This window comes from Eulemur rufifrons, chromosome 24 (assembly GCF_041146395.1).
Source record: "Eulemur rufifrons isolate Redbay chromosome 24, OSU_ERuf_1, whole genome shotgun sequence".
Lineage (NCBI taxonomy): Eukaryota > Metazoa > Chordata > Mammalia > Primates > Lemuridae > Eulemur > Eulemur rufifrons.
The window spans coordinates 597,218-620,823 of NC_091006.1; the positions used below are offsets into that span (position 1 = coordinate 597,218).

The 23,606-nt window shown below is 52.6% G+C and overlaps 1 protein-coding gene across 1 annotated transcript; it reads right to left on the bottom strand.

Moving 5' to 3' along the window:
• Positions 1–1,843: 1,843 nt before the first annotated feature.
• Positions 1,844–6,813, bottom strand: UQCRFS1 (ubiquinol-cytochrome c reductase, Rieske iron-sulfur polypeptide 1). Its single transcript, XM_069457141.1, has 2 exons — positions 6,514–6,813; positions 1,844–2,606 (listed from the first exon to the last, which is right to left on the bottom strand). Exons 1-2 carry the CDS (start codon positions 6,725–6,727, stop codon positions 1,996–1,998), a joined length of 825 nt encoding a protein of 274 aa, XP_069313242.1. The 5' UTR covers positions 6,728–6,813; the 3' UTR covers positions 1,844–1,995.
• Between the last annotated feature and the right edge of the window lie 16,793 nt (positions 6,814–23,606).

Below are 23,606 nucleotides of genomic sequence, written 5' to 3' on the forward strand. Positions count from 1 at the left end.
AAGACCAAAGTAAATTTGACACTATCTCTAACAGCTCTAACAGTGCAAAATTTTCAAAAAGGCCGGTTTTTATAACACTTCTTAAACAATAATGAAAAGCCATGGCTCTCGGGATTGCCCCAGGAATTACTCCCAGTACAAAGCAGTCCATGTTAATGGTCTGACGTCAGAACGCTAACTGGTCAGGCTTCCCCCTGATATCTAGGATTTCGTTTCCACAGAATAGTCAGAAAGGTAACACAGGTCTGCTCTGTCCATTTATCAAAGTCCAGTCACTGTGGAATACAGACTTCTCTTAACGACAGACGTAAGCGGCCCCCACGTGCGGCAATCCCAGCACAAAGCACCTGCGATGCAACCCGCAGGGGCCTGCAAGCTTCCTACGCGGTCCTCCGCTGCGGGCAGATGCTAACGCAAGGGTGCCCGGGCTTCCAGATAGGAAAACACGAAGCATTTCAAGGTGCAGCTGCGGGGGACGCAGCAATGTGGGGTATCAGTATCTCCACGGGACGGGCTGCCGTGACAGTTTTGGCAGCACGATTCTGTGTGTGTGGACCCGCGGCCCCCTCACAACTGAACATTTTGCATCCTACTCTGCCACCCCCAGTGGGGGCCCCTCCACTATCTGCAGACATGGAACAGAAAATACTTTTACGAGTCCCACCAACTGTCATACCTGCCAATTTTGTTTCTAGAATGGTGAAAAATGAACCAAACACTTATATCTGTTCATAAGCACAGAAACTCCGACATTTTCCTTTCTGGTACAAACACCTAACTGCTAACATTAAAGACTGGAACCCTGGATGCTCAGTCCCTTGGTCAGACCCAACCACTTCTGCCATTTTACACGTGCACATGTGATCACAAGGTGGACCCAGGAAAGTGCACTACAGACCCACCTCCAAACAGCAAGGACAGGACACGCCTGTCAGAAAGATTCCCATCAGAGGGCAGAGCCCACCCCCAGTTCCCAGGGGGAACGTCAGACAGACCTTAAGTCTTGTTTCTCCCGTGTAACTGGAGGCAGGAGGAAGACAGACGTGAATTCTGACAAGCTGTGGCCACCCCACCCCTGCACAGTGAAAAGTGCTCAGTGGCCACAAACACCTCAAAGTGTAATCAAGCAAACCCAGCAGGATCGTTTTTGCACAAAGACAGTATTAATCTAAGATGCTGCCTTTCTGCCTCTTGACAGAGTGGACGTAGCTTTGGGGACACGAACACACACGATGCTGAACGAGGGAGGCAGCAGAGCAGCACTGCCATTTTGGAAGCTTCTCTCAGATACATCACACCACTGCCTCTTAAAATTGAAGAACTGTAAATACTAACTTACAGCCGTCGGGAATGACTGCGATTTCCTGGCCTGTCACTTGAGCAGAAAGCCAGCTAGCCAGACCTGGAGAGAAACCCTAGAACGACTAATGCTTCACTCAGAACTCACTCGCTAGATCACACAGTTACCACACAGACTGCCGTACACCACACAGCGGCAGGCGGAAAACACAGCCAAGACTTTCACTAAGTCCCGCGAAAAACTACCGTCTCTGCCAATACCACAGACACCTCCCAGGACTTGGGAGATAACCAGCTAATTTTACCTCATTTAACAATGAGCTGCAAACCCCAAAGCTCAAAGAATCTGTGTCCCTGAAACAAAGAAGGAAACAAGTATTGAGGCAAGAAAATAAATGAGAAAGTCAATTACAGATTTCACAAATACCTTGTACACCAGTCTAATTTTTAATTAGAATTAGCTATCGGCCACTGCACCTTTGGAGTGTATGACCGAGCTTAGCGACGTTTAACAGTGGCTTTATTAACTGAATGCTTGGAAGTATTCAACATTAAATTCAATTTACTTCACATTAATGTTTACAAATACATTATTAGCAATTCTTAAATATTTCAAATCAAGCAACTTGAAGCTCTCAAACAACCTTCTGAGGTGACATGAAGACTGCAAGAAGCCCGTGACTTGAGCCCAGGTCTCTAACCAACAATCACCATATCGTCGCTGGTGAACTCGTAGGAGGGAACTTCGAGGTTGAGCGGGGCGGGCCCCTTCCTGATCCTGCCGGACGCGTCATAGTGTGACCCATGGCAGGGGCAGTAATAGCCACCGAAATCTCCTGCATTGGCGATGGGCACACAGCCGAGGTGAGTGCAGACCCCGATCAGGATGACCCACTCGGGCTTCTTCACTCGCTCTAGATCGTGCTGTGGGTCCCTCAGCTGGGACACTTCGACTGCAGCTTCCTGGTCGATTTCCTTCTTGGTTCTGTGGCGCACAAACAGGGGTTTGCCTCTCCACTTGAAAGCCATGTTCTTGCCTTCTGGAATATCGGACAACTTGATCTCAATTTTGGACATGGCCAACACGTCGGCAGAAGCGCTCATGCTGGACACGAACTGGGAGACGACATTCTTGGCAGCGTAGGCGACACCCACGGTAGTTGTTGCGGTTATCAAGTAGGAGAAGCCTTTCCTGGCTTCGCTGCTCTCTTTGGAAGACTTTGTGCCATCTAGAACCTCAGTGCGCCGATAGTCAGAGAAGTCAGGCACTCTGACGTCCGTATGGGAGTAGCGAACAGAGGCAGGGACTGCAAGACAGACACAAGGTTAAAGATCACAATTACACGAGTATCCTGAAAGGGGTTCACTCAGGAAACAGACCTTTACAGAGCCACAAATCAAACTCTAAAAATGTGAAATGTGGCACTTACTGGGTCTAATAGTCGAATTGGCAGTGGTAGAATATAAAATGCTAAAAACGAAATGAAGTCAACCACTGCCTATCGTATTGCTATGAAATTACAAGACAGTATTTGTAAATTGAGCTCCTCCTGGTTGAACACTGCTGATTCAGGACTTGTACCATCTCAGTGCATCGAGTTTAAAAAGTTAAATAGCACAATAAATAGCAATATTTCAAAGTTCCTAAAATTTCAACTGCCAAGGTATAGTGTACACTCAAGCTAAATAACTCCCATACTCTCTGGACTAGAAGGGATGCTAGAACTCATCTAGTCTACCCAGTAAGTTCGTGTGTGATCATCTTATTCAGGCAAATGTCTAATGGTTATATTCTTATCTATGTGCTCTCTAAAAGAACCGCTCAAAATTCATAAAATACTAATTATAAGATAATAAACATTCTGTGAGCTGTAAGTATAACTTTAGTTGCAGAAAATTTAAAGATTTCTATTTTAGACCCTAGGGGATAAATTAGTATTACTTTAACTTCAAATAAAACCACTAATGCGTAGAAAAGGACATCTTTATCACAATAGGCAGCTCTCAAAATAAAATGAAATCTGTAAAAGAACTAATTATTTCAATTTAGCAGGGAAAAAGAGCAAAATTTTCATGCATCCCCTTTTCAATGAAGGGCAATAGCCTCTATGACAGCAGGGAAATTACCTTTCTCACTGCTACGGGTCTCTCAACCGGATACTTCCACTGCAGGCCATAAAATAGGCCAAAAGTTGTGTCAAATGAATGTTAAATAAGCAAATAATTGTTGTCTATGTAGTGCTTTGGGAGCAAGTAGTTTGTTTAAAAAAAAAAAAAAAGTCCTTCTTTCCCATAATGTTTTTAAATGTCTGACAAAAAGAAAATGAATTTACTAGTACCACTTTTAAGTATGTTTCAGGAAGCAAATCTCTTTGCAAATTGTATATTTGTCTTAGGAAACTTGCCAAAAGGTTTCCTTTTTAGAAAAGGGGACACTAAAATGTCCTCACTTTTAGAAAATGTGCGGTTTCCAAAATAAAGGTGCACTTACAGAATATATTTGCACTATTTTAAATTGCAATTCCACCTTGGTCTACTAGCCTGCCTCACCCTAATACACTGTACCTCTTTGAGTAGTCAAACGTCACAATACAGAGTACTCCCAACTGCTTTTCACATGGATCCCAAAGTCAGTAACTTTATGGAAGCCACAAGTATTCACAAACAATAACGAAACCTATCAAAATCACTCTATGTACTTTCTGACCAACCCAACTGTTTCTTGGAGGGGACCAGGACACAGGTAGTGGCAACTTGACATTCACATTTATGGCTTTGTGGAATCAAAGTGACATCACATCATGCACTACTGTACCTAATGCTAACCTGTCAGTATAGACTGGCATTTGGAATCCAGCATAAATTACTTTCCCCTAGCACTGCCTGGGATTATACAAAAAATATGTTTCATACCTAAAAGATAAAGGAATCAAAAGTTCATATTTCTACATTAAAAAGAGTATCCACACCCCTTAGCAGTACACAAGGAAATGTACAAGAACACTACATAGACTGGCTTTGCCATTCTCATTCAGAGACCTGGTGGCAACAGTCTGTTCCCATTCTGTCTAACAGGTTACACTTCACTGGTCTACACCATCAAAAGCCCTTCAAGAAATTAAACTGCCATGCTGCAAAAATCATTCTCTAAATATTTACATGAGCTGTATTAGGTCTTTTAGTAGGAAAGATAATAGATTTAACTGTAACCTAAAACAAAATCAGATACTCAAAGGAAATATCTAGAAATGGAGAAAAATTAAGGCATTTTAATAAAACAAGTTTTTTAAGGTGATCTCTGATGAGCATTGGCAATCTGCATAGAAGAGTAACAGTACAACTTTCCTCCCCAACTCAAGGATCTTTTCCTGATCCAACCCCTCTGATCATATCCACCACTACCCAGCCTTCCGTAAACCATTTAGACAGATTTTACTGTGAACCTAAGCTAAAAGCTCAAGGCATGATTATAGAAAAGACGTTTTTACCTTATGGTTCTATATTATTTGCCTGTTTTTGGAAAAATATTTCAATACAACAGGTTAAGTCTCCAATTTTCAGAAGAAACCCTTCAGTCATCTGACAAATTCCAAAGACGCTTTTTACCTTTGCTTTTGAAATTTCTCCTCCCTTCCTGTTTCTCACATCCAGGCCCTGAGAACAGGCTTGGAATGGGCCAGTACCCCATTCCTGCCCTGCACAGGTTCTCCAAAACCCACTGGTGCTCTTTAGCAAACATTCACCCACATATACTTTGCACCAAACCATATGCAAAATCCGAGGTAGTGGGAGACAGAAATACAAAGGAGACATTCTCTATGCCCTTAAGCTCAAGGTCAGAGGAACTGCCAATAAACACAATAGAGTGGAAAGTGTTATGTGCTATAAAGACATAAACAAATCAGCAAATGTGAAATTGTATTTACTTGATCCTTGAGATTGAAAGGATAGATAAGGAAAACACGTGGACATGTGGACACTGAGTGGAAGAGCCACTAACAGTGCAGAATAGGGTGAATGAAGGCAGAGTGAAGAGTGGGGGCAACCTGGTTGCCATGGAAGGGAAGTTTCACAAACTCAGCCGTCAATGGGGCCAGACCTGGCGAGGACCATGACAAAGCGGAGAAGAGCACTGGTTCCAACTGTGGGGACAGCTAACACACGCACACCAGACTTTTCCTGTGTAAAAATTACAGCACAGTGTTGCCAGCTTCCAACATTTCCAAGTGATGCCAGAAGTCGTCCCAATGTTTTAAAGCCACACAGTCTGCCTGCAGGCACACTGCCCACAGGTCTCCATCGCTCCATCCCCGATACAGCGCGTGTAAAGAAGAGAGTGGAACACAAGGCGCTGAGGACAACCGGGATCTGCGGACAGAGGGTGTGGAAAGGCCGCTGGGAAGGGCCCACGGCTAACACAGCCTTGTCAAACCCACGCTGTCACGTCCACACTGTGTAGCCTCGTGCAAGTAATTTTGCCTCGTTTTCTCGTCTGTGAGACGGGCACATCATCAACCTTTGCTTGTTTTTCTCGAGGATTAAACTGATCGTGTTGTGACACTATCCTGTAACTGAACTTGTGTGTGTTGTTTGGGGGGTGGGGCCAATGGGGGGTTTAGGGGAAAGACACCGAAGGGGTCAGTGGTGGTGAAGGGGTCAACTTCACACACACTAACAGTTCAATTCTTAAGCATTTATTAAATGCCCAAACTGTGTTGATGACTTTATGCAGTTTTCCCATCTAAGCCTCAGGGCATCCCTACCAAATTGGTAATAACCACGAAACCATTTCGCAAAAAATGCTTAGAAACTTGGCCAAGGTCAAACAACCTGTGAGCAACACAATGTGTCAGGACTTTGCTGGACGCAGTACGACTCCAGGGCTCCTGAACCTGACCAATGAGCACAAAGTTTGGCCAGTGGATGGGAGCCCAGCTGGCCGTCGAGAGAAAGGCGACAGAAAGAGGCCTGGAACGCCAGCGCTCAGCATCGCTTGAGCTCACCCAGCCGGCAGCGTCCCGCAGGTGAGGACGCCGAGGGCAGAGGTGGCGCGGGCGCCTGCCCAAGGTCGCCCCGGCCCAACGACCTATCTCCCCAAAGAGGCTTCCGCTCCACACTCCCGCGTCCTCCTCGGCTGCTCTACAGGCCCAGGGCCGGGGGAGCGAGAAAGATGACGCCCTTCAGCCCCCAGTCGCTCCCCGCAGCCCGGCTCACCATTGAGGCTCACGGAGGCGACCACCTGCCGTCGCACTGCCCGGCCACTCAGCGACTCCCGGCACAGGAAGGGCCGCTTCGCGTCCAGCACGGGAGGCTCCGAGGTGGCGGGCACCGCGGCCTGCACCAGAGGCCGCAGCGCGCCCGCCACCCCGCGGGACGTGGCGGACAGGACGGGCGCGAAGGGGCCCGACCGAGCGGCGACCGACAACATGGCGACAACTGCTTCAACCGCCAGGGCGGTCACAAGGACGACCTTCCGCCCGCGACACAAGCGCGAGAAGGCGCAGGAGGCGCAGGACCGGTAACGTCAGCGCGCCGGCGGAAGCGGAGACCCGCAGGGCGGGCGGACCTGGGGAGGCGCTGCGTCGGGGTGGGGCTACGAGCCGGCGCAGAGGTGGGCGGGGAGCAGAGGCGGGGCTCCTAGCCGGCGCAGAAGTGGGCGGGGTAAGGGGCGGGGCTCCAAGCTGGCGCAGAGGCGGACGGGGAGCAGAGGCGGGGCTCCTAGCCGGCGCAGAAGTGGGCGGGGTAAGGGGCGGGGCTCCAAGCCGGCGCAGAGGCGGACGGGGAGCAGAGGCGGGGCTCCAAGCCGGCGCAGAGGCGGACGGGGAAGGGGCGGGGCCACGAGCCGGCTCGCCGGGGGCGGGGCTTGCTGCGCCACCTGTCTGTCGGGCGCCTGGCTGTCCGGTTGCGCCTCTGCCCGGAAGGCCGCAGATGCCCCGGGAACGTCAGTGTTCCGACTTTGTGGTCTTTTAGAGTAAAAACTTCATCTAGGGTGACCTAAGCCAGGCGTGGTGGCGCCTGCATTCCCATTTGCTCGGGAGGCCGAGGCAGGAGGGTCACTCGAGCCCAGGAGTGGAGGTCACAGGGAGCCAGGATGACGTCACTGCACTCCAGCTGAGTCACAGAGCGAGACTGTGTCTCAAAAAAACAAAAAAAACCATACTTCTGCAAGGACATCTACCCAACAACTGCCTATCCAGCCTCCGACCCGTGTCACTTAGCCAAGGATAATATTTCAAAACAGTTATATAATCCCATTTTTTCTTTTAAAAACCTTTGTCTTCCTTTACCTCCCTAAATACACACAGTTTACTATGATATTTGTATTCTCATTGCAATGCTTTATTCCCAAGTAAATACCTCTTCTTCTAGAGAGTCTTCCTCTGTTTGTTATTCAGGCTGACACCAGCATTGAGTATTCACACGTACACACTGTGTAGACAGAATAATGCCTCCCCCCAAAGATTGCCACCTCCTAATCCTGGAATATGCTACTTTACCTGGCAAAGGGGCTTTGCAGATGTGAACAAAGATCTTGAGAGAGGGAGATGGTGCTGCACTGCCTGGATGGGCCCAGGGTGACCACAGGGCCGTAGAAGGCAGGAGACAGAAATGCCACCCTGCACTAGCTTTGAAGAGGAGGAGGAAGGGAGCGTGCAGCCAAGGCATGCCAGGGGCCCCTGCAAGTGAAGAGGCAAGGAAGCAGATTCTCCTCTCAAATGTCCGGAAGAAAGGCAGGCCTGCAGACCCATTTTAGGCTTCAGACCTCCAGAACTGTAAAATAATAAAACCGTGTTGTTTTAAGCCACTTTCTTTGGTGATAATTTGTTGTAGCAGCAGTAGGAAACACACACACATATACACAAACCATTTGTCTCTCCTTTAAAAACTGGAAGATCTGATCACATGAGGCCCGTGTCCTCACCTAAAGACCGTGGGGTGCTGTCAGGCCTCAGGTACCTGCTTGCTGGTCTGGGTCTTTCCAGCGGTGTCTACCTCCTTCTGTTATCTGCTGAGGCCTGAGTGTGGGACCTCAGGTTTATACAATTTAATAGATTAAACAAGTTTGATCTATTGCTCACAGTAGAACGCCAACAAGCGTGGACTCTTGTAGTTGTGTGTGTGAGTTGCAGCCTCAGACACACCCCCTTGCCTACAGTGATGCTTCCACCTGGACGGCGGATGTCTGTGTGGGGTGGTGATGGGGAGTGTGTTCTAAGTCCACTGTGCTAGGATTCTGCAGCGATTGTCCCCAAAACCAATTTATAACAGGGCACTTCTGCCTGTGATCCTGGATCATGTGCTAAGCCAGTGAGAGGCCTGGGACCCCTCCTCGGGGAACAAGCCTCCTCAGCCACTTCCATCTCACCTTGCGCCCACACAGAAAGGCAATGCCCTCCCTGCTGAAGGACCCCCAACCTGTCTCCTGTTTCCACACAATTACCCCGGGAAATGCCTGGCTTCCCATTTCCAGTTCCAGTCGTTGTGACAGTTTCAGCCTCTCCGCCAGCCCACGTCTCTTGCTCGAGCAGTGAGACGTGAAGACTGACAGCCACGTGAGAACTGCACAGACTGTCCTCAATTTAAGCCTTTTAAAATGCATTTCTGTTCTGTAAAATCCATTTTTGTAATTCTGTGCCCCTACTTCTTTGAAAGACAGTAACCCTAGGGAGGAGAAGAAATTAGCCAGGGAGGAGAAGTTCAGACGTGCTAATATTTTAATCACTCATTCTTTTAACGCATTAGTCACATTCATTAAGTAGGATTAATTTCAGGCTTTGTGGAAAACCGTATCAGTTTCTCTATCAGTCACACATCTGTCTCTGGTGGAGCGAGCTGCTGCAGTAGCACCAGAAATTCCCCATTTTCTCTACCTGGATTGTGTCACCTGCCCCTGACAACTGTGCTGAGTTAATGGCACTCGTTTGTATAGAATCCCTGCTGGGAGCCTGCCTGGGTTTGATCCCAGCTCCTCCACTTGCTGTCTGAGCCCCTTGGACAAGTGACTGAAGCCCTCTGAGCCCAGGTTTCCTCACCTTAGGATGGAAGGAAGAATATCTACCCCAGAGGCTTGTTGTCAAGATGAAACAAGGCTTTGGAGCTGCTCGGTGAGTTGGTTATCGCAATTCAGAGCCCTTGAAGAAGTATCAGTCATCCGTGCACACATTCGAAAGATTTTTATACAGTGACGCTACATACAACGTGTGTCCACCGCTGGTGAGACAGCAGCGAACACAACAGTCAAATGTGTCTGGCCTTGGGGACTTTACGCTCTAGCGGGGAAGACGGACAACAAACATGAATAATATTCCAGATGGTGATGTGTTCTGTGGAGAAAGCAGGATGGGGGAAGGGAGTACAGGGCTACTGGGACAGGAAGTTGTTACCTGAAGGGAGCTCAGATCACCTGGTTTATCTGCACACTTCACTAGGAAGTCTGGACTTCTTTTCTCTGGGAAGGAAGACCCTGAGACCCAGGGACAGGGAGGCGGCACTGGGGATGGTTCTGTCCTGCTGCTTACCGGCTCACCGCGAGCTCCGGGTGACTCCAGGAGGACGCAGAGCGGAAGGTGAACAAGATGTCACCACGTGCGAGCACCTGGCCCGTGATCCGCTCTGTCTTCCAAGCAGCTGTCATTTCTATTCAACGTGAGGGGCTTCCTCCCACTTCCCAGCAGAGCGGGGAGCGGGCAGTACCCTGTTGTGATGGAGAATTGGACATTTTCTGGAGGGAAGAAAATATTTCTGGGAAAGGGGGTGAGGTGAAGGGTGTGCCTCTGAAACCCTGGGCAACTGGTAGAGGGCAGAGGGGTGTTAATGTAAGAGCCTCTCCCTCCTCCCACCTCCACCTCTGCCCTCCTCGGAGGTTTCTCAGCTCCCTGCCTTCAATGGTCTTGTCCCCAGCATGAAGTTCTGGACCCACTCAGCTTAGACTCAGCTCAAAACCTCTGTGGAGGCTTTGCCCCTCTCTTGGGAGGAGCCAAGATCCAGAGACCCCGGTGCCTGGATGTTATCTTTGCAGAAGGATCTCCAGCAGAGCCCCCTCTCTGGGGAGGACCAGGGCAACCCCAGGCTCCTCTGGAGACCCTGAATGTGCGCAGGAGAAGCGAGAGGGAGGCCCAGGCCTGCCCAGGGGCCCTGCAGGCTCTGCACACACAATCACAGGTCATGATTTCTGTCTCGTAATGATGCCCCAAAATATTAAGGGACGTTAAATCAAACCACCAGTTGTCCAGCATGGCTGCTGAAGTAATAAATTCATAGGTTAAGTAAGGAATTTTATTTGTGCTTATTTCAGAATGATGGATGCCTGGAAGCAGGTCGGGATGTGCTTGGCATTTAATTTGCATTTCTAGGTCCCAACAGAGGCAGCACCCACTTGTGTGCCCAGAGGCCCTTTATCCCTGAATCCTGATGGCACCCTTCCGGGCACACTGGGAATAAATTCAGTTGCAAAATCCCCATGAAAAAGATTAAAGTCAAAACATAATTTTGAGCAACCACTTGAGTTCATCCATTTACCTGCTTCATAAGTACACCTGCCTATTTTTCTTACAATTCTTTTTCACAAAAGAAGGGACATTATATGACTTTATATAGAACCACACGACACAATGTGATGGCAAACCTCCAGCAGCTTCAAAAAAGACCAGGCTGAATTAAACCTGCCTTCTGAGTCAAGGTGATGGTGATTAAACCAGATATCCCATAATGAGGTGTGCTGATTAATAAATTATTTGATTAGCAGGTACGGTAAGGACACCTGCAATCAATACAATTGCCTAAAAGCTCTGAATTAGAAATTGTGCAATGAAATATAACTGAAAGGTATTAGGCATTGGTAGTTTTAATTACAGGGAATGATTAATTGATCATTCAGATAGTATTGATCTACAACTTATTTAATTCTTTGCAATTTAATTTGTCAGATTTGATGATTTGTCCTATTAATGCCAGAGCTTCAAGGGACGCAGACGGTGACGGATTCGGGACCGGAACCGTGGGTCTGGTGGCTATTGTCATTCTCATGCTGGGCCTTGTTGGTGCTGACCCGGAGCCCCTCCGTGCCCCTCTCCTTGTCTCTGGGTCCACACAAGCTCCCGTCCTCCCGGAAGCCCTGGTGGACGCAGACAGACCTGGGGGATGTCCAGCCCCTGCCTCTCATTTCCTGTCTCCGTGTGTCAGGTTTCTCGTGTGCAAGACGGGGGTCACTGGCGTGCGTATGTTACGGAGAAGGAGGCGAGAGTGCGCACTGGGCACAGCCTCTGGCAGCGCTCGGCACGCGGGGGCCAGTGTTTTATTACCATTATCCTCAGTCTCCTCCCTCCCAGCTCCTGCAGGAGGTGTGGGTGAGGCCCTCATTTAGGTTCAAATACACCACCCTACGTTCTCCTCTGTGTCACCTCCACTAAATAAACTCCTTAGTGCGGGGATGAGGTCTTGTACTCTTTTGTCTCCTCCACATGGAAGTTTCGCTCTGTGCGCGGCTGTGCAAGGAAGACCCAGCTCCTTCTGCGCAATCCGTAACGACGGCTCTTTGCGCACACGGGGAGCCCGGGAGATCTGTGCTTATCGAAGGGAAGCTGGCGCGTGCTTATGAGGCCTCTGATGGCAGAGAGAACCTGACGCCCAGGGAAGGGGGAGCCCCAACGTGCCCCAGGTTAGGACAGACAGGGAGGGGAGGGGACATGAGAGGAGAAGGCAGTCAGTGGGGACAGTGTCACTGGTCTGGGTGGCGTAAGCACGCCTGGCACCGAAGCCCTGGGCAGATGCAGCTGTGAAGGGAAACCTGTTTCCCCCTTGGCTGCTGCAGCGAGAGGCATTCCTCCATCTTGCCCTGGAAGAGACCGGGGCTCTGGGTAGGTCTCTTCAGTCTAGGGAATGGCCTGCGAACACCTGAAGGTTCCAGAGGTCCAGTCTCGGGTTCCTAGCTCAGGTTCTCAGCTCAGGTCCTAGACGCGCTCTCTACCCCAAGCCCTGTTTGCTGTAGCTGTGTCACGTGGTGAGTCCACATACCCTGCAGACACCTACGACCTCTTTCCCGCACTTTTGTGGAAAGACAGCCCAGATCCTGAGAAAACAGAGTCTGCTTGGCTCATGACACTGTGAAGCAGAGACCACGGGAGCCCTGGGCTTCCGTCCAGGTAGGGGGAGCTTGAAGCCAGCACCTCTGGCCCTGGAGTCCTGCCCCCCTGGGGACTGAGGGCGCTCTCTTCTCTTCCAGGAGGCCTGTCCAAGGACTCTCACATCCTCCATAGATGGGATTCTGCAGCTTTGACTCACAACCCAGAGCCTCTGACTCTGCCACCCAGGCAGAGGTATGTGTCCAAAATAAATCATCAGACAAGCGCATGAAGATGAATGTACAAAGACGTTCATTGCAGTATTGTTTATAATTATCCCAAACTTTCCACCATGCAGGACTGGTTAGTGGGGGTATATCCATAGAGTGACTTTGCCATCATTTAAAGTTATAGCATAGACCTGTGTTTAGTGACATGATAAATGATACTCAATGTGTTAAGTGGAAAAAGCAGCTTATAAATCAGGATGTAGATGATCAATATATATATAAATATATTTAACAAAATATATATTATAGTATAAACATATATCATATATTTAACAAAATATGTAGTATTTTGTTAAATATATTTGTGTGTGCATTTCTGTAACTATGTTTGCAAACAAAAAGTACAAGATGTAGATCAAATGTTAACAATTATCTTTGGATAGTGAAATGATTAATATATGTTTTTTTACTCTGTCCTTTATATTTTTCTATATTATGTGACCTTTTTAACGTTGAGTTTATATTATTTTTACAATTAAAATGTCAAGCAATCAATCCACCTCCATTTGGGAAATACTGCAGCAAAAAGCGAATCTCACTGGTTTCTATTTTATCTGCACAAGGAAGACAAGATAAGACGGAGCGGTCTGTGTCTGAGGGCCTGGGATTCAGAGGGGCAGCAGCTGGGGATGCCAGCCAAGCTCCTGCACCTGCCCACTTGCCCCCGCAGCCTCCTGGCTCTGCTAAACTCACTGGGGGCTCCAGGCCTTTGTTCCAGCGGCCCCGGCCCAGGCTCTCCCCTGCCCAGGCTCTCCCCTGCCCAGGCTCTCCCCATCCCAGGCTCTCCCCGTCCCAGGCTCTCCCCATCCCAGGCTCTCCCCGTCCCAGGCTCTCCTCTGCCCAGGCTCTCCCCGTCCCAGGCCTTCGCACAGCTGGGTGTGGCTCCCAGGTTAGATGCCACCTCCTGTGTTTAGTATCCGGGTTAAACTGGGCTTCTCACCCGACACACCTTTTGTCATTGTCAATCGCCGGGTCCTTTTCATTTCTTAGTTGGATTCATTAACCACCATCGAACACCAGTGACGCTGATGTCTTCCTGCTCTCTCGTAGTCTGTTGCAGCCAAATTAGCACCTTCAAGGAATCTAAACGTGGACTCCCCCATCCCGGCCCCCATGAAACAAGGAACTCCAGCAGAGTTCTCGGTTTCCCCACATCTGCTCTGCTTGCCAGTCCCCGCAACAGCCCACAGCTTGTCATACGATACTAAACACTGAATGAACGATGAGCTAAATGAATGAACGCCTCCTGAGCCTGGGTAAGGAAGGGAGGCACAGGAGGGCTGCCTCAGGGGGGAAGTGGTCTCAAGCCACTGGGCAGGTGAAAACACGGCAGGTGAGCGTCCGTCAGGAGAAACTCCCAGCCTCCAGGGGGGCGTTGGGGCTGGGAGTCCTCCCAAGGTAGAGCTTGGAAGAGCCGGGTCAGACAGCAGCTGTCCCTGGGGATGGCCGGGCCCACCCAGGCAGGGAACCTCACTTTCGAGACTTGGGGAAATGGTGACCCGTGAACCTGCCAAGTAGAGCTATTTTAAACACAGCGAGGGGTGGGAGGGGGTGGGTTTCCCTGTCCCAGGTGAAACATAACACTAAGAGCACAGTGGAATTTTATCTTTTATGACCAGGTTAAACATTGTTGAAAATAAGAGTTTCAAATGGAAATGTTGGCATAATAATCTTCTCTACGGCAGCATGAATAGCCAGCCGTAGCCATTATTATTCCATCTTCCATGAATGTTTGCTTTTCCAAAAGTTCAACTTGCTTAATGTGTTTCTCTTTTAACGTGAGTTAAGAGATGATTTGCATGCACGCAAATGACACAGTATCAATTCCGTGGCGTCATGAATTAATTAGCTACAACTCACCCTAATGACCTGGGAAAAGGCGGCTGTGTTTCCATCTCTTTATTTACAGCCCATTTTGTCCGAGTCACACCTTTTCAGATATTAAGTGCTGAACACGCTTGCTTCTTAAAAGGCTAATTATCCAAGACAGGTTTACGGCACCTTACCTAAAGACCACATATTCTACTTCTTTGGCATCTTAGATTTATGTATTTACCAACAGCGGAAAGTTAATCAGTCAATTTCCTTCCCTTCCACCCCCCAGCAGCCACCCTCCGAATTCTTGGGTTCCACCGGTCCTGGGGGTCTCTGTTAACTGATCTGTTTCTGACTCCGGCAAAGCAACACCTCCAGCTTGGAAAAGCCAACTTTCGTCACCTTAAACGTGTGTATTCTGAGAATGACCAGGTGAGCGAGACTGGCCGAATCCAGCCCACATCCTGCCATGTCCGGAGCAGAGCTCACCAACGGAGGCCAAAGGAAATCTTCCCACACCATGCCTTGCTTGCCCTATAAAGTATTGAAACTGAATTGTCAGCCAGTATTTAAAGATTTGGAGGTTTCACACACACACACACACACACACACACACAGAGTCAGATTTCTGTTTTATCTTGAGAAAATCAGGCCATACGGGCCGAGTTCCTAGGTGGTAACAACAAGGAGCTGCGTGGAAGCCCCTCTTTACAAATCTGCATCTTCTCCACTGTCCCTCCTAGTCCCCGTGGTCCCCTAGAACCTGCAGTTGCTCGCTGACTGCCTTTATCACCTGATATTGGACCTGCGCCTGCTACCTGCCTGGCCCCTGCAACCGGAGAAGACGTTTCCGAGCAGGCAGGGCGGCCCCTGCATCTCCGTGAGACCAGGGATGAATCCAGGCACCGTGGAGTCCAGGGGAGGGAGGCCGCCAGCGCCTGACCCAATCACCCACCAACAATGCACCAGGTGAACAAAAGGGTGGACGGGCGTCTCCAAGTGGGTTAGGTGCTACAGGAAATAAACGGAAATGAGGTAGAGAGTGCCTGCTGTTGGGAGCGAGGGCTGCTCTGTGATGAGGGCTTGTGGGCAGACACCAGAGCAAGGTGGTTCAGGAAGAGCTGGGCAGGCGTTCAAAGGCCCCGGGTGGGAACAGAGTCGGCTGGTCTAAGCTGTGCAGGAAGGCAGGGTGAGGGGCTGTAGTGAGCCATCGCAAGACGAGACTGGAGAAGCGAGGGTCTGATCTGGCAGAGCGCTGTCTCAGCCTGAGTTCCCCCAACAGCAGAGCCTAGACGGAGGTTTGTGTGCGGGCACTTGATTTGGGGATAGGATCGATCGCAGGGAGCTGGGCTGCAGGAGAGAGGAGTGAAACGAGGAAGGGAGGAAAATCAACACAGGGTTGCATCCTCGAGCAGGTCACTGTCCTGGGGATTGTGCTCAGGCTTTTGCGAGCTTTGGAGGAGCCTTTGCTAATGTGCTGGACCTTGAGGATGAAAGAGGAGAGCGCTGACGCCGTGGCTTGCATCCCCGTGGGGCCGTGGTGGCTTCTTAGGACTCTGGGTTTAACGTGTGTAGCTGTTGGCATATTCCTAGGTGGCTAAGACCACGGGGATGGCGGTGCCCAGGGACAGGAGCAGGGTGCAGCCGGGGGAGGCACCGTCTGATTGAACCCAGGCAGCCAGTGTGAAGCTGGACGCCCCTCAACAGTGTCTAGAACAAGACTCGGGCTGAGAGGGTGACACAGAGCCGGGGGTCCACTGCAGTGACAGTGCGATAGGAACCCCTTGTCTTCCCACCCCCAATCTGCCAGCCTCCTTCCACCTGTGCGCAGTCTGACGTTCCTTCTTTGGATGCACTTGTGTGTCCCTGTGCCTGTCCCCTCCTCTCTCCTGCGCCATCCGTTGCTCCCTCTCTGTTTGGCCGCTCCCCCACCCCCATACAAATATCCCCTAACAAACCTTTTAACAACCCCCCTGGAGCCCGTCCCCCCCAGCAGTGGCCCCATTTCTCCAACTCCCTCTGAAGAACGTTTGCTGAAAGAGGTGTCTATGGTGATTCTTTCTGCTTCAGCCTCTAAAGGGTTGTGGTCAAAGTCCCCCAGTGAGGGCTCTGAGGAAGGAGAAAAAAGTTGTCACGGGCAGAGACAGCTGCCCGGATCACACAGCCCCCACGCCACACGCACCCTCCCCAGTGCGCTCAGCCAGCCACACGCACAGGCATGACCTCGGTGAGTGGGCACCGCTCGTCACAATAACTGTGGAATCAATAACCGTGTCAGTTATAATTTAGGTTGACTCTTCCTCCTTCATCTGGGAATAGTTTTGTACTTAATATGAATGGGAAATTCGCAGTCTTTAGGGTTGGGAAAGCCATGAGCAACACTAGACTTCTGTTTATCCACGATCTGCCTGGCCTAGCTTGGCAGCCAGATCTGCGCCCAATTCCACGGGGCATGCAGGGCACCGGTGGAGGGCCCGGTACCACTACCTTGATTCCCAGCGCCCGCTGCACGCGCCTTCCTGCAGAGGGATCCCAGCCCCCACCTCAGCCTCGCTGCTTGGGCTGAGCAGGTCTCCACGCTGCTGCTCCAGGCCCCGCGCTCTGCCCTGGTCCTGGTCTTCTGGCTTCTCACCCTCGGACCTCACCCTGGGCTGCCACCCTCCTGGAGGCCCCGCCCTGGCTCTGCTGTGCGTCAGGCATCCGGGAGCTCAGCTCTGCACCTTGTTGGGGGGTCACTGCTGCACCCCTCATCCTGGAGCTCAGCTCTGCGCCTTGTTGGGGGGGTCACTGCTGCACCTCCCATCCTGGAGCTCAGCTCTGCGCCTTGTTGGGGGGTCACTGCTGCACCCCCCATCCTGGAGCTCAGCTCTGCGCCTTGTTGGGGGGTCACTGCTGCACCCCCCACCCTGGAGCTCAGCTCTGCGCCTTGTTGGGGGGTCACTGCTGCACCCCCCATCCTGGAGCTCAGCTCTGCGCCTTGTTGGGGGGGTCACTGCTGCACCCCCCACCCTGGAGCTCAGCTCTGCGCCTTGTTGGGGGGTCACTGCTGCACCCCCCACCCTGGAGCTCAGCTCTGCGCCTTGTTGGGGGGTCACTGCTGCACCCCCCATCCTGGAGCTCAGCTCTGTGCCTTGTTGGGGGGGTCACTGCTGCACCCCCCACCCTGGAGCTCAGCTCTGCGCCTTGTTGGGGGGTCACTGCTGCACCCCCCACCCTGGAGCTCAGCTCTGCGCCTTGTTGGGGGGTCACTGCTGCACCCCCCACCCTGGAGCTCAGCTCTGCGCCTTGTTGGGGGGTCACTGCTGCACCCCCACCCTGGAGCTCAGCTCTGCACCTTGTTGGGGGGTCACTGCTGCACCCCCCATCCTGGAGCTCAGCTCTGCGCCTTGTTGGGGGGTCACTGCTGCACCCCCCACCCTGGAGCTCAGCTCTGCGCCTTGTTGGGGGGTCACTGCTGCACCCCCACCCTGGAGCTCAGCTCTGCACCTTGTTGGGGGGTCACTGCTGCACCCCCCACCCTGGAGCTCAGCTCTGCGCCTTGTTGGGGGGTCACTGCTGCACCCCCCATCCTGGAGCTCAGCTCTGCGCCTTGTTGGGGGGGTCACTGCTGCACCCCCCACCCTGGAGCTCAGCTCTGCGCCTTGTTGGGGGGTCACTGCTGCACCCCCCACCCTGGAGCTCAGCTCTGCGCCTTGTTGGGGGGTCACTGCTGCACCCCCCCACCCTGGAGCTCAGCTCTGCGCCTTGTTGGGGGGGTCACTGCTGCACCCCCCACCCTGGAGCTCAGCTCTGCGCCTTGTTGGGGGGTCACTGCTGCACCCCCCATCCTGGAGCTCAGCTCTGCGCCTTGTTGGGGGGTCACTGCTGCACCCCCCATCCTGGAGCTCAGCTCTGTGCCTTGTTGGGGGGGTCACTGCTGCACCCCCCATCCTGGAGCTCAGCTCTGCGCCTTGTTGGGGGGGTCACTGCTGCACCCCCCACCCTGGAGCTCAGCTCTGCGCCTTGTTGGGGGGGGTCACTGCTGCACCCCCCACCCTGGAGCTCAGCTCTGCGCCTTGTTGGGGGGTCACTGCTGCACCCCCCCACCCTGGAGCTCAGCTCTGCGCCTTGTTGGGGGGGTCACTGCTGCACCCCCCACCCTGGAGCTCAGCTCTGCGCCTTGTTGGGGGGGTCACTGCTGCACCCCCCCACCCTGGAGCTCAGCTCTGCGCCTTGTTGGGGGGGTCACTGCTGCACCCCCCACCCTGGAGCTCAGCTCTGCGCCTTGTTGGGGGGGTCACTGCTGCACCCCCCACCCTGGAGCTCAGCTCTGCGCCTTGTTGGGGGGTCACTGCTGTACCCCCACCCTGGAGCTCAGCTCTGCGCCTTGTTGGGGGGGTCACTGCTGTACCCCCACCCTGGAGCTCAGCTCTGCACCTTGTTGGGGGGGTCACTGCTGCACCCCCCACCCTGGAGCTCAGCTCTGCGCCTTGTTGGGGGGGTCACTGCTGCACCCCCCACCCTGGAGCTCAGCTCTGCACCTTGTTGGGGGGTCACTGCTGCACCCCCCACCCTGGAGCTCAGCTCTGCGCCTTGTTGGGGGGTCACTGCTGCACCCCCCATCCTGGAGCTCAGCTCTGCACCTTCTTGGGGGGTCACTGCTGCACCCCCCATCCTGGAGCTCAGCTCTGCACCTTGTTGGGGGGTCACTGCTGCACCCCCCATCCTGGAGCTCAGCTCTGCGCCTTGTTGGGGGGTCACTGCTGCACCCCCCACCCTGGAGCTCAGCTCTGCGCCTTGTTGGGGGGGTCACTGCTGCACCCCCACCCGCCAGCATCCTCCAGATGCTGCTGCCATTGAGCTTTGTCACCTGTCAGTCACGGGGTTGGGTGAGACAACTGAAGTCAAGGCTGCAGATGACAGAGACAAAGAGAAATGGGACAAGAGGGAGGGAAGGGGCAAGAGTGGGTGGGTGGCACGCAGACCACCAGGGTGGTGTTTTTCAAACCATGAGTGAGGACCCACATTAAGTCATAAGGTCAATTCACTGGATCTCAACCAGCATTTAAGAAATAAAGATAATCGATATAAAACAGGACAGTGTCGTAAGGAAAATACAAATGCGTCACCCACAGCAAGGGCGAGCTCTGCTCCGTGCGGCTCTGCTGCGGCTGTGCGGCTCTCACGCACTGGGCCGCAGCGTGAAAATATTTCCAGGTGAATGACTTTAGGGGAAGCCCGTCCCAGTGGCTCCAGCATCAGCCCACGGACTCATTTACCTCGCTGAGCCCCCAGCTGCCCACCTGGAAAATTACGTAAGGGAGGCTGATGCGCTGTGATCCCGTGAGACTCAGGCGGAACAGCCGGGGGGGGGGGGGGGGGGGGGGCCAGTCTGAAGGTCACCGGCAGCAAGGTCACAGCTGTCAGGACAGCAAAAGCCACTCGCGATCCGCTACGGGAAGAGCAGCCCGTCGGGTTTCCTGGAGTGTCTGCCCCACCTGGAGGAGGAGGGACCCGCCGGCCCCGTGCGGCTCCCCCCAGGGCCAGGTCCACGTCTATGTGGCCACCGTGGACGCCACACGCGTCCAGCCACGTCAGCTGAGTGTGTCTGGTCCCCACAACCACCCTGCCTGGTCCAGGAGCCCAGCAGCCCCTCCCACCTGCCTCCTCTGTCCTCGCCCACTGTCCTTGCTGCCTTGGAACTTTTCTTTCTCCCTGCTCTGCTCTCCCGAGAGACCTTTTAGCCGCTTCTCCTATCACCGTCGCCTCAAGCCCTGTTCTCCATTCCGTTCACAGTGAACCTCACCTGGAGGGCAGGGGGTGCTCACTACATCCTGCAGAAGACGGGAGAACATCCTCATCACAATCACCTCCTCCGGCAAGGAAGGGCTGTTTGCACAGCACTCACTGTTCTAAGAGCTGCACGTATGTTAACCCATTTAACCTGATCAACAGTTCCTTAGAGTGGGTATTGTAATTACCCTCGAGGCACAGAGAGGACAAATGACTTTCCCAAGGTCACCGTCAGTGTCTAGGCTAGGATGCAAACCCGGCCTAGTTCTAGAATCTTCTCTTCCGTACCCTCTGTGCTACTCCCTGTCAGACCTACAAGACTCGCTTGTGTATTAAAACACCCCCCATGCGCACCACACGCGGGGCCTCGGGTCTGCCCTGCGGCAGGTCACGGTGTCCTCAGGACAGCGACTGTGCTTCATCCGTCCCTCGCCCTCCGGGTCTGGCTGGATTCTAACGCGGAGCAAAAGCCCAGGAAGTGCTGGCCGAGTAAAGGAAGGAACGAGTGGCTGTCGGACCCTCGGAGGTGCTGCTGTCATGTCTGTTCCGAGTTAAGACGGACAGTGACGCCCCCGAGCACACGCGGCTGCGTAGACACAGGCGAGGGTCCGGGGGCTCGGCCTCTCCCGGGAAGCAGATCCTCCCACGGAGGAGAGTCCGGCCGGTGACACGTCCGCTCTTCATCAGCATCTGAGGACAGCGAAGGCCTGCTCTCCGGGACCCCCACCAGGACCAGGGGGATCCACCACGTCTGAGGGAAATCAGGGCTGTCACTATCCCGGGGCCCAAACTGTCGTGAGGCCTGGAAAATTCCTTCAAGCTCTGGGCCCCAGAGCTCCCGCGTGGCTCAGACGAAGCTGCCTTTGGCAACTGAGGGAAACTGCAAAAATCCTTTTCCTGATGCCGCCAACACTCCGTTAGTCGGACCCCGGTGGCGCAGAATTCCTGCGTCCGTCGTCAGTGCACTCGTGGGCCCAGCCCACGCACGGGTTCTCGGACTCACCCGTGGGGCGTGTGGATCAGAAACAGGGCAAGAATAGGACCTTCTGCTGAAGCAAGGGTGTCTGTGGTTCTCAAACCTGGCACGGTAACCTCAGCAGGTTTAAAAAGAAATCCAGGAACTACTTTGAGCAAAAAGGGGATGACATGGCCACGTGGCCACTGCCACGGACAGCAGTCACACAAATTTGATCAAATAGTTAAAACAGATCATTTTAAAATATAGAAAACCTCCCAAAGAAGACAGAACGTGAGGAGTATTTACACTCACTAAGCTGCGCCTGAAACAAATGCATCAGCCACGCAACAGAAACCCCGGCACGTGGACGGGGCCTCACCCTCAGCCCCCGGCTCCACTTCCACCGCTGGGCAGCACCGCCTGGGGCCGGGGGGCCGCCCTCAGCTCCACGTCTGCGGAAACGGAGCTTCTGTGTCCCACGAGGACAGCAGTCTTTTCAGTGTCCCTGGCTCTGAGCGGCTAAGCCCAGGCCACGTGACCACGCTGCACTCTGGAGGTGGCGCCTGTCACTCACCACCTGCGGGGGGTGCTGGTGAGCTGGTGGTTTCCCAGAGGAACATGGGGTGGAGAAGAGGGAATGGACCGGGCAGGCAAGACGGCAGATGTGGGCTCCCTGCACCCCCAGGTTGGAAGAGGGTGGAGCAGGCGGCAGGGAGAGGCCGGAGGGTTCCAATGAGCAGACGAAGCCCCGGCAGGGGAGGACTCACCCCACGGCCTGCTCCAGCCCCGCTGTCCCCCCAAACCTTGGTCCCTCTAGGCGAGGGGATTATTAGCGCACGTCTATACACACACACACACTTATTTTCATTTTCTTTTCCTTTCTTTCACAATGAATATGGATTACTTGTGCATACATTTTTTAAAGCACAGATATTTAAGATGAAAACGTTATTTGGAGGTTGGACTACTCTTTTTTCTTTTCTGGTGGACCTGGAGCAGCGTGGTGGAAAGGAGCCAGAGACAGACACTCCACGGGGGTCGCTGCCAGCTGTGAAACGTCTAGAAAGTCACTTCTTTTAGGCGGAACACAGGAATGACCTCTGATTTGCTGACCTCCTAAACTGTAGGGGTACCTCAGTAAACGTGGGGTGTTTGAGACAGAGCGTGCAAACAGGCTTTCCAGACTGTGGAGTGTTTTGTAAACGGGAGAAAATGTTACCTGTCGCCCATGCTGGCAGCCACGGGACGTCACCTGTCTTTAGCCTCCCACGCGGGGCAGGTGCTTGCTCGGCCTTCGGAGGTGCAGCCCCGTCAGCAAAGGAGGCGGTTTTCCCGTTAGGTCTCCAGGCTTTAACTGCTAACAAAGTAGAAATAACAAGCGTGGCCTGGAACCAAGCCGAGGGACAGAGGCAATTAAAAATAAATCAGGCTTCACGGAAAAAGTCATTTGCAGAAGCAGTTGCGTCCACAGCGTGAAGCGGAGGAAATACATTAAAGCAAAAATTAATTTAATAAACACTCATCCTCATTCTTTTTAAAGGAGAGAATAGGATAAACTACTTCATTAGGCAAAGTCTCAGCAGGAAAACATGGACTTTTTCAAAAGAAGACTTTGTACGTTAGAGAGACGAAAGAAAAAAAGAAAAGAGAAAGAGAGAAAAAGAAAGAGGGGGACGTGGCCCTTGTCTAGTGACAGGGCAGGACACTCAGCTACGGGAAGAGGAAGGTGAGGGCGCCTAGGCCCCCCCATGCTGTCCCCCAGCCATGTCCGGGTGGGTCCATCACGCCAGAACCACGCAAAGCCAGCCAGACAGGGCCGTCTCTGTGCGGAGAATCCACACGCTAGACCCAAAACTGATTCGAAATCCAGATAGGGTCTCCACGGTGCCAGCTCCTGCCCTTGGCCTCGTGACATCTGCTCCATGCAGGTGAGCACAGGTGCCGCTGGGGAAGGTGCTGAGCTGGTCTCTCTCCAAATAACCCAGGGCTTTGCCTGGTGCTGGGTCGTCCAGCTGACACCCCAACGCCTGTTGCCCGACGTGGCGGGCGCGGGAGCGGTGCCAGCCCGAATCCTTTTTCTGTCTCCTTCCTGACAACATCCAGCTGCTTCTTCAGGAATCCAAGTCAGCTGCTGACCCCACCGATAATTCCAGACTGGGTTTAAGTAAACCTAGGCATTCCTCTCCCCGGTCCAGAGCAGTTTTTATAGCTAAAGTTGTTCACGCTCATTGCAGAACACGTGAGATGTGCATAAAAGTAGAAAGAGAAAAAAGCCATAATTCCACCAGGCAGATACAGCTGCTATTAACATTCTACCAATTTTCCTGTCAGTTTTCTTCTGTATTTAAGGATAATTTTTACAAAGTTTTAAACACTTTATTTGCAAAATCATATTCCCTGATTTTTTTTGTC

Excerpts from the sequence above, each read along its gene's own strand:
- UQCRFS1 (XM_069457141.1), bottom strand. The coding sequence starts at position 6,727 with ATGTTGTCGGTCGCCGCTCGGTCGGGCCCCTTCGCGCCCGTCCTGTCC. Across the intron at positions 2,607-6,513 it reads CGCCTCCGTGAGCCTCAATG|TCCCTGCCTCTGTTCGCTAC; the intron begins GTGAGCCGGGCT and ends TCTGTCTTGCAG.